The 13149-nt window shown below is 40.2% G+C and overlaps 1 protein-coding gene across 9 annotated transcripts in view; it reads left to right on the top strand.

The window, feature by feature from the left end:
* mllt10 (MLLT10 histone lysine methyltransferase DOT1L cofactor) overlaps positions 1-13149 on the top strand; it is a 248754-nt gene that overhangs the window by 121408 nt on the left and 114197 nt on the right. For all 9 annotated transcript variants that reach the window (XR_013500066.1, XR_013500065.1, XM_078234429.1 and 6 more), the window contains 2 exons: positions 3935-4525; positions 9413-9588. Coding sequence is in view for 7 of the 9 variants with exons in the window: in XM_078234429.1 (XP_078090555.1) it covers positions 3935-4525; positions 9413-9588 (767 nt within the window). In the remaining 2 variants the exon portion in view is untranslated. The remainder of the gene's footprint in view (positions 1-3934; positions 4526-9412; positions 9589-13149) is intronic.

Genomic DNA, 13149 nt, shown 5'->3' with positions numbered 1-13149 from the left:
CTCGATGCCTTATGATGCAGAAAGAGACCATTTTGGCCCATTGTGTCTGCACCGGCTCTCCAAACGAGCATCATGACTTAGTGCCATTCCCTTGTCTTTTCCCTGTACCCTTGCACATCGCTTCTATTCAAGTAATCATCTAATGCCCTCTTAAATGCCTTAATTGGACCTGTCTCCACCACACTTTCTGGCAATGCGTTCTAGACCCAAACCACTTAGGTGAAAAAGTTTTTTTTCACATTTACTTCTTTTGCAAATCACTTTAAATCTGTGCCATCTCTCGTTCTTGATGCTTATATGAATGGGAACAGTTTCTTATTATCTGCTCTGTCCAACCTCCCCAGGATTTTAAACATCTCTATCAAATCATCTCTCAATCGTCTTCTCTCCGAGGAGAACTGTCCCAATCTCTCCAATCTATACTCATAATTGAAGTTTCCCATCCCTGAAACCATTCTTGTAAACCTCTTCTGCACTCTCTCCAATATCCCTCCTATAGTGTGGTACGTAGAACTGTACACAGTATTCCAGCTGAAGTCTAACTAGTGTCTTGTATAACTTCAGCATAACTTCCTTACTCTTGTACTCCATGCCCCTATTATTAAAGCCCAAAATACTACATACTTTAACTGCTCGCCACCTGTCCTGCCACATTTACTGATCTGTACACATATACACCAAAGTCCCTTTGCTCCTGCACCCATTTAAGAATTTTACTCAACTTTATAATATCACTCCATGTTGTTCTTGCCGACATGCATCACCTCACACTTTGATCATTGAATTTCATCTATCACCTATCTGCCACTAACGTGTCTGTCTTTTTGAAGTTTTACACTCCATATCAAAGTTTACAACACTTCCAAATTTTGTCATTGGCTAACTTTGAACTTGTCTCCTGCACCAAGATCTAGATCATTAATATATTTCAGCAAAAGCAAGGGTCCGAATATTGACCTTTGGGGAACACTATTACAACCTTCCTCCAGCCTGAAAAATATCCATTGATCGTTACACTCTGCTTCCTATTATTCAGCCAATTTTGTATCCAAGTTGCTACTGTCTCTTTTATTCCATGATCTGTAACTTTTCTTAAAATTTGTGTGGCACTGTGTCAAATACCTTCTGAAAGTCCATGTACAATAGAACAGCAACATTACCCTCCTTGACCTTTTACCTCCTCAAAAGAACTCCAAGTTGGTTAAATGTGATTTCTCCTTTAGAAATTCATGCTAACTCTTCCGAGTCAACCCACATTTTTCTATGTGCTGACTAATTCTAGCCCAAATAATTGTTTTTGGAAGTTTGCCCACCACTCATGTTAAACTGACTGATCTGTCATTGCTATCCATACAACCTTTCTTAAATAAGGGCATAACATTTACAATTCTCCAGTCCTCTGGCACCTCCCTGAGTCTAAAGAAGACTGGAAGATTATGGCCAGCACCCCTGCAATTTCCATTTTCATTTCCTTCAGTATCCTTGGATGCATCTCACCTGGTCCCAGTGCCTTGTCAACTTTTTGTATGATCAGTCTATTCAACAAGGAATATGGGTAGCAGGCAGGGTGAAACCCTAGATTAGTGATGATTGTATTGAATGATGGAGCAGGCTTAATGGGCTGTATAGTCCACTCCTCTTATTTCTTGTCATATTCTTTTACCAAGTATCTTGTATAGAAAGAAAGAATCATAGAAACCCTATAGTGCAGAAGGAGGCCATTCGGCCCATCGAGTCTGCACCGACCACAATCCCACCGAGGCCCTACCCCGACATATTTACCCACTAATCCCTCTAACCTACGCATCTTAGGATTCTATGGGGCAATTTTTTTTTTAACCTGGCCAATCAACCGAACCCGCACATCTTTAGACGGTGGGAGGAAACCGGAGATATATCCTCCTTCGGCCACTGGGAACTGTTTCTCCTGTTTCAATCTTACAGCACCTTCATAATTTTGAATCCTCTACTTTTGATAAACCACCCCATAACCTCTGCACAAAGAACAATTGCAGCTTGTCTGGTGCATGAGAAGGTCTTAATCCCTGGTACCCTGCTAGTAAATCTCCAAAGTACCCTCTTAAGGCTTTGACATCTTTCCTAAAGTAAGGTGCCTGAAATGGGGCACAATGGTGAAACTGAGGCCTAACCAGTTATTGCTAAATACTTAGCATAACATCTTTGCTTTTGAATATTGCTGAAAAGAGAGATGTGTTGCCAAAGCTTTTCATCTTGCACTCTTCAGGATAAACGCAAGAATGTCAAATTTCAAAAGATCACCTCAATTTATACCATAGGAGAAAAGGGGTGCTGATTGGTTGGCAAGTGATTAAACTAGCTACCCCTTTCACCCTAAGGGTGTGCATCTCAAACCCATTATCTCTTTTTGTTCTCAAAATGAATAGGGGTCATCTGGGTTTAATGACCTGGAATGAGACAATTAACTTTGTTGTCTTCATTTGAAGGAAACACTGACCTGTGATTTTGCACATAGTGGCATGTCTAACTTCTATACACATCTTTAGCCTGCAGCTGAGGATTGGTTGCTTTAGCATGTTTTAAATGTAACTTCCTTTGAACATAAATGTCAAATATCCTGAAATGTTAAGATTTGGTATTCAGAAAATCGATGCTTCCATTTTCTCAGAATTAGTGGATTATAATAACAAAACCAAATTTCATTAGATACGATTCTAGGATTTTTGCTGGTCTTAATTGGACAGTGTATTGGAAACACTGATTTTACTTGCTTCCCCCATCACTATTGCCTTGATACCTTGCAATGCCCATTCAATCAAGTACTTCCTAGTTCACTTAATGGCAATCTTGAGTTAGAACACAATATGTTAAAAGCCAAGGAGTTAACCACATGGCCTAGATTGGCATTTTAATAAAATACTAAAGTAGTGCTGTGTTGTCAGGTATTGTCTTTCAGGTAAGATTTTAAACTGAAACGACAGGTACTTGGCTAGCTGACCAGAAATGGTTCAATGGCACTATTTGAACACAGCTCTGCCAAAGTTGATTAGCTATGTGTTGATTTGTTTGTTGTTTGTGTAACTTTGCAGTGTCTATGTCTTTATTGGCTACACAAAAATAACGACACTGCTCTTGAAATGATAAACCTCTGTTTTATGCAGAGACATAATAACATGCTTTCAAAGTGCAAGTCTGTTTATTTGTGTCATGCGTCAGTAGTAGTTACAGCACTTGGGATTCTCCAAAGAGTTGTTTGACCCCAATTGGAAAAACTGTTGACGTTCTATCTGCATTTTTTTTCCTGACTCTTCTATTGTCTCACTTTTTCACTGGCCCACACAATTCTAAATCAGTTCTTCTTGTGTACAGCCTAGCTCTGTCAAGCGAGCAGTTACTAATTTGACCTGGTTGGATTAATGCAACGGGACAAACTTGATCTCAAAAAATAGGCTAACATTTAACAGCCTGGATTAATCAATCAGCAAATGGACTAAATATTTGGTGCATTTAGCCGAGCACAGAATAAGATTTTAAAAATATGACTGGAATTTCCGAGTAATTAAAATGCATCTACGCTCATTAATTTATCTGCTGATTTGGTCAGCAAAAGATTCTTTATTTGCAGGTTGCTGGTTCTACCACTGATGAAGCTTGCCCAAGGAATACTGCTTTTGAAGTGTGTACTTTTTATTACATTGTAAAAATACTGTAAATGCAAAGTGAAAATTCTTTTATTTGTGAAGCTGAAATTTGTTTTCTAGAGAAAGCATGAGGATTTTAAACAGATCTATAAAAAAGGTGTAGTAAAAAGTGAATAATTGCCGCTGGTGCTGTATTTGTGGAGCTAATTATGACGTTGATATTTTGAACTGTTCATTTATGGAATGGTTAAGAAATCAAAATCCTGTACTTGATTTTTGCGTAATTAACCAGTTAACCAATATTTTTGTTGCAGGCAGTCTATTAGGAACTCCAACCAGTGCAAAATCATCTAGCAGTTCAGTCCAGTCACCACAAGAGTTTCAAACTTTCACTGAACCGGATACAAGAACTGATGGTTACAGTCATTCACAGCAATCCTCAACCAGAGAGACAACTAAGGGAGAAGCTCTTGACCAAGAAACAACTTTGATTAGTGCTAGTCCTGTGCTGGGCCTTCCACCAACATCATCTGGACCTCCCCAAGTAATAAACATTGATCACTCAGAGAGTGGTTGTGGAGATTATGACACCTCTGATGTTTCTACTGTGACTTCAAGCGCTGTACCAGGGTACAGAAGAACTCAAACTTCAGCCATGGAGCAAGAGACAGTAAAAGAAAAAAAACGAAAGGGAAATAAAAAGTACAAGCATGGACCCGGCAGACCAAAAGGAAGTAAAAATAAGGATAGCATTTCCCAGCTCTCTCTCTCTTCTGCATCACCATCATCATCTGTTACATCTGCTGCAGGAAGTGTGGCAAGTGCAAGTCTGCAGAAATCTCCATCTCTGCTCAGGAATGGAAGTTTACAGAGTCTTAGTGTTAGCTCATCTCCAGCTGGTTCAGGTGAATGTATGGATAAGTTTATATATCAAAAACATTTATTGTTTTCATAACCAATCTTTTTTTTCTCCCCTCTTTTTTTTCTCCCTTTCCTGTCCTTTTTCCTCATCTTTTCCCACTCGCCCACCGCCTTTTCCTGCTCACCCACCTTAGTCCCCCTCAACTGCTGAAGTCTAGATGTAAATAATTCCACCGCTCCAAGAAATTGAGGGAAGATTGATAAAATGATAGTCATGGGAAAAACAGCAGTAGATGCAACTTAATACAAGTAAATGTGGGGTGGCAAGTTTTGGTTAGAAAATTTAAAAATACGCGTACTTTGAGGAATAGCTGGGTGATCAGTTAGCATGCAAAGATTTAGGGTTCAGGCTCACAAGATGCTAAAAACAGGATCTCAAATGGTTGATGCAGTAAAAACAAAGTTAACACCAACATACTGGTGGGTTAAGACATCCTCAGGCTGGTGGTGATGACTGTTATGTTGTTGTTTGACTTGTCTGTGGGACTGTTCCCCCTACATTGGCACAATCCCCAGATGTTAGGGAGGAGAATTTAGCAGGATTAAATAGACTATGCCGTGATTGGATCCTGATTCGATGCTTGGTTTGCAACCGAGTCAACAATCTTGTTGTTAATTGTAGCAGCTTGTTTGGCTACTTCAGAGGGCAGTTAGTGTGGGACTGGAGTTGCATATCAGCCAGCAAGAGCAGCAGATTTATTTTCCTAAAAGATTAGTGAATGAGGAGTTTTTGCAACTGGTTGCATGTTGCAAATTGCTATTTTGTTTCCTTTTTAATTAACCATGCCAATGTTGTTGGCAAAGTAATTAACCAGCAAGTTTCATATCTTTATTATTACCGTTACCGGTTAATTTGTAATCTTTGCATTAAACAGAAGGAATATTTAGGTGCAATGATTCTGTATGCTTCAGGAAGCTTAAATTAATTAGATGCAAGAATTCATGAATCATCAAATGTAATCAATTTTCTGGGTCAACAGCCGCCAGACTTGTATTAATGCATTGCAGTGCAAGAAAGCATTGTTTCCTTCCTTACTTTAATGAGACCTGAGGCATAAATTAAACAAAGTAAAAGGAAACTGGCCTTTTAATCCTTTTTGATAACAATTACCATGGATCTTAATTTCAGGGTGAATTTTCTGTCTTCGGAATAAGCAAATCAGCAGTGTTCACAGAGTCAAGTTACTTTGGAATTTGACTTTTAAAATATTATATATTCAGTGGAAAATTCCGCCCAAAGAGTTGACATCACCCTCCCACATCTAACAATTCCTGTTTTAGAGCAGTTTTCTGAAGGACCTCTTTGCATTTTCTCTTTCTCTTAATCTTTCTCCTTTGCGATCGTTCCGTGCTGCAGTTAGCTTTGAACTCATAACCTTTCTCTCCATCCTTGATACGCAGTCTGTTAAAAGCTTTCATGTTCTATTGGGCCAAGGGCAGGCAGAAGGGATTAGTTTAATTTGGTGTCATGTTCAGCACAACACTGAGTCAAAGGGTCTGTTCCTGTGCTGCACTGTTCTATGTTCTATGATGCATCCATTGCAGTTTCAACAATTAAATAGAATTCTTAGGATAGCAAATGTTGGCATTAATTTCAAGCGGAGTGGAATATAAAATTTGGAAGTTTTACTGTGGCTGTACTGAATCTTGGTAAGACACATCTGGAGTACCGTGTACAGTTTTGTTCTCATTTTAAGAAGGATAGAATTGCATTAGGAGCAGTTCAGAGAAGGTTCACTAGACTCATTCCTGTGATGAAGGGCTTATCTTACGAAGAAAGGTTGAACAGGTTGGACCTACACTCATTGCCATTTAAGAGAATAAGGGGTGATCTTATTGAAACATAAAATATTCTGAAGGGATTTGATAGGATAGAGGATGTTTCTACTTGTGAGAGAGGCTAGAACTGGGGGACACAGTTTAAGAATAAGATATCTACCATTTAATGCGGAAATGAGAATTTATTTTTCTCTCAAATGGTTGTTAGTATGTGGAATTCTATTCCCCAGAAAATAGTGGAGGCCAGGTCAGTGAATTTATTCAAGACAGGGTTAGGCAAATTTTTGATGTACAAGGGAGTCGTGCACTACTTGGGGGGCAGGTAGCAAAGTGGAGTTGAGACCACAACTAGATCAACCATGATCTTAGTGAATGGTGAAGCAGGCTTGAAGGACTGAATACCCTACTCCTCCTAAGTCCTGTGTTCACTTTGTAAGGATGACAAGTGTGAGGTTATCCACTTTGGAAGGAATAATAGTAAAATGGACTATTATTTAAATGGTGAAAACATAGAAACATAGAAAAATTACAACATGCTACTGTGCAGAGGGACCTGTGGGTCCTTGTGCATGAATCGCAAAAACTCAGTTTGCAGGTGCAGCAGGTAATCAAGAAGGCAAATGGAATGTTGGCCTTTTTCACGAAGGGGATGGAGTATATAAGCGGGGAGGTCTTGCTGCAATTGTACAAGGTACTGGTGAGGCTGCAACTGGAGTACTGTGTGCAATGTTAGTCCCCTCATTTGCGGAAGGATGTATTGGCCTTGGAGGGAGTACAGAGAAGGTTCACCAGGTTGATACCGGAGATGAGGGGTTAGCTTATGAGGAGAGATCGAGTAGATTGGGCCTGTACTCGTTGGAGTTTAGAAGGCTGAGGGGAGATCTTAGAGACACATAAGATAATGAAGGGGCTAGACAGGGTAGAGGCGGAGAGATTCTTTCCGCTTAGAAAGGAAACGAGAACTACAGGACACAGCCTCAAAATAAGGGGGAGTCAGTTTAGGACAGAGTTGAGGAGGAACTTCTTCTCTGAGGGTAGTGAATCTCTGGAATTCTCTGCCCATTGAAGCAGTGGAGGCTACCTCGTTAAATATGTTTAAGTCACAGGTAGATAGATTTCTGATCAATAAGGGAATTAAGGGTTATGGGGAGTGGGCGGGTAAGTGGAACGAAACCACTATCAGATCAGCCATGATCTTATTGAATGGCGGGGCAGGCTCGAGGGGCTAGATGGCCTACTCCTGCTCCTATTATGTTCTTATGAAGGAAGATGAAAACAAATTGCTTACATCATGAGCAATATTGAAAATCCAGCAAGTAAGGTTAAACCAAAACGTTAATGCAAGAGAAACGGACTTCAAAGGAGAGAAAAATTAAGCAAGTCCTGTGATGTGGTTGTATCTGTAACAGTACCTAGTTTGTCTGTCCAGACATGTTTTAACTGACCAACTTAAGGGGCACATCTATTGGTGGGTTTATTTAGTGAGGAATGCCTCGTGCACGTGAAAGGAAGTGGGGTACGCAAAAGACAGGAGCGCTTGACATATGTGCACACCAAAGATTGTTTGTGTGGTGGGATGGGAGAGGGGGGGTGTTTGTGGATGGTAAGGGGAGCCCAACAATCAAGTTCCTCATGCTAGACAGATTCTATGAAGGCTCGGCTGGGATTGATACAAGGGTTGAGTTGGCAAGGCAGAGATGGCATGAGTGGAATGGGATGGGGATTGCAGGGGTAGGGTGGATGAGATGATGGAATTGATCAAGTGTGACAAAATGATGGACAGTTATTTGATACAACTTTTGTTTGAAAGCTATTCTTTGTGGTAAAAATTAAAGTTTACTAGATTTGAATTAAAACATTTTAGAAAAGCAATTAGATGAATTAATAGAATGTATCAGTGTTAATCCTTTAGATGAAGATGATGATAACAGTCTACACATACTCTCCACAGTTTCCGCACAGTTTAACTCCAATGGGCATGTCACCTCACAAGCTTAAACTCGAATATTGAGCTGTTATAATGTTACTACAAAACTAGCGTTCTAAATGAGACTTTACCATGGCAGTGGCTTAGTGGTATTGTCACATAGATTCAGGATAATGCTCCGGGGGTCTGGGTTCAAATCCCACCATGGCGGATGGTGAAATTTGTAGTCAATAAAATCTGGAATTAAAAGTCTAGTGATGACCATGAAACCATTGTCGATTGTTTTAAAATACCAATTTGGTTCACTAATATCCTTTTAAGGAAGGAAATCTGCCATCCTTACCTGGTCTGGTCCACATGTGACTCCAGACCCACAGCAATGTGGTTGACTCTCAAATGCCCTCTGAAATATCGGGCAGTTAGAGATGGGTAATAAAAATGTTGGCTCAGTCAGCGACGCCCACATCCCGTGAACAAATAAAAAAAAGGTCTTTAGGAAGCTGTTTTCTTTGATAGATGCGGAAGTTAATACAGACAGATTTCAAGGAAATATAGTTTTCATTCTTCGAATAATATTGAGTCCATCAGATGTAAAACTATCCTTTTATTTTGGGAGAAAACGATTCCCAAGAGACTTGCATAATCTGTGACAAATAAGTCACATAAACAGACTCTTGGTGGAGTTTTGTATTTATAGTCACCTGTTTCTTCTTCCCATGGGCAGCTTTATGTAGCTTTTCCCAGTGTGGAAATTTTTAATCTGTTCAAGCTTTGGATGAAGGAATAACTAGAAATCCTATAGTTTTGACAGCAGGTGTATTGCAGGTCCCTGCTAGCTATAAATATTGTATTGATTAAACCTGTATCTTACAGTGTCAGGGAAGTGTGGAATAGCTTTACCTCATCATGGTCCATGTTCAATTGTTTCAGTAAATTTACTGTAGGACAGTCATAGATTGAGCTTTGCTTGCAGCATTAGTGTGATTTAAAAACTGGCCAAAATCTGTGGTTCACATCCTGGGTGACTGATCAATTGATTAATGGCACAGGATTCATGTCGATATCTGGATGAAAGATTGTTGTCCTTGGATGAATGGTAAGTTTTGGACAAAGAGTTGGTGTGAATTTTTAAACTGAGATTTGCACAACCCATTTTTTTTTTTAGGTATTTACACAAGTAATGAAGTACCAGTTTCACTGCAGAATACACTACCAGGCTCAAGCTGCAGTACTCCTCTTTCAAGTTCTATTTTACCTCCACAAAGTGCAACCCATTCACAGCCAATGAGCACATCACCTTTGACCACTGTTTCTGTTTCAACTATGGTTTCCACAACCCAGGTAAGAGACTGTTTGCTCTCTGCAAGAATTAAAAGGCACCTAGCATGATCAAAGAAAAAAGCGTATTCATTTTTTTTGCTTTAGTGAGATTTTTTTTCTTTTTTATGCCAATTGTTTCTTTCCTCTTTCCTTAAAATTTAGTCTCCTGGTTGTGGTACAGTTCAATGGGCACTTTTAATGCTGTCTGCTTTAACTACATGCTAATTCTTCATAATTTAGCCCAGACTATCACCAACAGGCTATTTGACTGTGGGTCATCACAGCCTACCACAGGGTTTGGATGATGGGGAGGGGTTTGGATGATGGGGAGGGGCATATCTATTTTGTGATAAAATTACCTCACCATCTTAAATAAAAAATACCTACTCAGTGTGAAGAGGAAAGTCTTTCGTGAGCATCAACAAGGGAAGTGAAGTCAGGTATCATCATGGTATTGCAACGCGGAGCAGTTCTGCAAGGTGTCATAACTGGTGGTGGATCTGTTCTTTGATTTATTGAGTTTCACAACAGAAAATGTCTTCGCAGATGTAAGTTGACCCAAACAGTACAAGCATCTTTTGGGCATGAGCCGTCATCTTCAGAAAGTGCTGTTCACAGAAATGTGTAAAACCTAGGAAGTCGTCCTGTTTTGAATCACTTTGCAAACGATAAATCAGACTGCAAGTTAATAAGCTCAAGTTAGAGGTCACTTGGAGCGTTGTCTACATTGCATGTGAAAGGGGAGGGGATCAAAGCCATGTTATCTTCTATCATCCTAAAATCCTTTAAGTGGCGGTAAAATTCAGCATGCAATGCAGGTTCTGATCAGATATTGTAATCTGTTGCCAAGTGGGAAAGTGTGTGAACTTCTTGCCTTCAATTTGACGGAAAAATAACAACTTTGGCATGAAGGCCTGGACAAAGGAATACACGAGTAAAAGCCCGCTTCCTTGAAGTTTAGACTTCAGTTCTTTCTCATGGTTCATGATATAAATGGCAAACACGAAATCAGCCAGCCGGTTCACATCATTCAATTGAGGAGAATCCATACCGTTATCTTACATTTGCAAAAACAAATCAATCTATGCCTTCAGCTGCCGCACTCTTTCAGAACTTCCCCCAAACTAAATCATCTAACATTTGTATGGATTTGATTTATTATTGTCTCACGTATTGGTATACAGTGAAAAATATTGTTTCTTGCGCACTATACAAAGCATACCGTACATAGGGAAGGAAAAGAGAGAGTTGGGAATGTAGTGTTACAATCATAGCTAGGGTGCAGAGAAAGATCAACTTAATGTGAAGTAGGTCCATGCAAAAGTCTGATGGCAGCAGGGAAGTAGCTGCTTTTGAGTCGGTTGGTACGTGATCTCAGACTTTTGTATCTTTTTCCTGACGGAAGAAGGTGGAAGAGAGCATGTCCGGGGTGCATGCGGTCCTTGATTATGCTGGCTGCTTTTCCAAGGCAGTGCCGAGTGTAGAAAGTGACAATGTATGGGAGGCTGGTTTGAGGGATGGACTGGGTTTCATTTACGACCATTTGTAGTCTCTTGTGGTTTTAGACAGAGCAGGAGGCGTACCAAGCTGTGATACAACCAGAAAGAATGCTTTCTATGGTGCATCTGTAGAAGTTGATGAGAGTTGTAGCAGACATGCCAAATTTCCTTAGTCTCCTGAGAAAGTAGAGGCATTGGTGGGCTTTCTTAACTATAGTGTCCACCTGGAGGGACCAGGACAGATCTGGCCACCTAGAAACTTGAAGCGCTCGACTATTTCCACTTCGTCCCCATTGATGTATTCAGGCATGCCCTCCACTATGCTTCCTGAAGTCGATGACTATCTCCTTTGTTTTGTTGACATTGAGGGAGAGATTATTATTGTTGCACCAGTTGACCAGATTCTCTATCTCAGTCCTGTACTCTGGTTTGTCATTATTTGAGATCCGACTCTCAACGATGATGTCATCAGCAAACTTGAAAATCGAGTTGGAGGGGAATTTGACCGCATAGTCAAAGGTGTTTAAGGAGTATAGTAGGGGGCTGAGGTCACAGCCTTGCAGAGCACCAATTTTGAAGATGGTTGCGGAGGAGGTGTTACCTATCCTTACTGATTGTGGTCTCTGGGTTCGGAAGTCTAGGGTCCAGTTGCAGAGGGAGGAGCTGAACTCCAGGCCACGAAGTTTGGAGATGAGTCGCGTTGGAATAATGGAGAGAACATCCGTGCAGTCTGACTTGGGTTCCTTTAACAAAGAGACAAATTAATTGCCTGTTGTTTAATGCCCTTGCTCTAGTAAAGTTGACAGGTTTTATAACTGTCCATAACATTGCTTAGTTGCAGAACACTTTTTTGCAGAGAACCTCATGGTGAAAAATGAAAAAAGTTATTTTCTGCTCTGGGTTTGTTTCTTCACTTGGTCCTGAATTCTTTTTAACAATCCGACATTTTGTCAATCAAGTTAGGGCTTCCAACAGTGGTCACATTTGTCAATCTCTTCCAATTCAGTCCACATTTTGAGACACAATTATTTACTGCTTCCAATATTTTACAGTAGTTGTGTTTTTCTTTGATTGCATTGAAGCCAGTTCCTTGGTAAACTCAAAGTTTGTGGTAGTGCCTCAGGTCACAGTCCTCGGTGCCAGAACGAAGTAAGAAAAATTGTTGACCTTGTTTTTCAACTGCTGGTCCAGGTTCTTTGAGATTTCTTCTTCTTGTCTCGTCACAGCTTGCCTTGATAGTGAAACCATTTCAAATTGCATTTTTTGTCTGGGCACAATCTTGCAGCAGAGTCAACAAAACATTCTTTGATGGATTCTCCCTCAGAGAATGGCTTGCTGTTTTTGGCAATTTTATGTGCAATCACATAGCTTGCTTCGGTAATTCCATCTTATGGTTTTTATAGTCTGGTATAAAAAACATAGCGCTTTTTTCATTTGAGCAACCATCTCATGCAATTGTCTAGTCTTCTCCTCGTCAGACGCGTTCTTATGTTTGGCTGCATGTTTGCTGTTGAAATGTTAGTTTGAGTTGTATTCTTTGAATACGGCGACACTTGGCAAACTAAGCACACAGCTTTCCCTACTACATCCATAGAGAAGTATTTGTAAGTCCACTTCTTGTTAACCACTTGACATTCAGCATCTACTTTGACAAACTCATGTTTGCATTATACCCCTCCACTGAAGTGCTGCAAATGTGAATCACTGCAAAACTGAGAACTACTATATAAACTAACTTTTGTATCTCTCCCCTACTAAACCATTGGCTGCTATGATTAGCAAGGTGATCATAGCATCCAATCAAAGGCTTGTACCCTGCACACAGACATTGCATTATCGCTGTACAGCATTCGCTGATAGTCAATTTTGATCAAATTTCAATAATTTTTTTGTCTGATCTGGGAGTCATGGCAGGCCAGACAGAAGTAATATATAGGCCGGATCTGATCCTTGAGCCGTATTTTGCATACCACTGGCCCCGCCTAATGTTGCTCTCACTTGCACAATTCCAGCAGGGAATAATGATCAGGGACATGATGTCTGGATGATGCTTTATTTTTACCCACTACTCTGTGGCTAATTT

The sequence above is a fragment of the Mustelus asterias genome, chromosome 2, assembly GCF_964213995.1.
Source record: "Mustelus asterias chromosome 2, sMusAst1.hap1.1, whole genome shotgun sequence".
Classification (NCBI taxonomy): Eukaryota; Metazoa; Chordata; class Chondrichthyes; order Carcharhiniformes; family Triakidae; genus Mustelus; species Mustelus asterias.
Note: the sequence above shows the minus strand (reverse complement) of the source record. Positions and strands in the feature narration are given on the sequence as shown.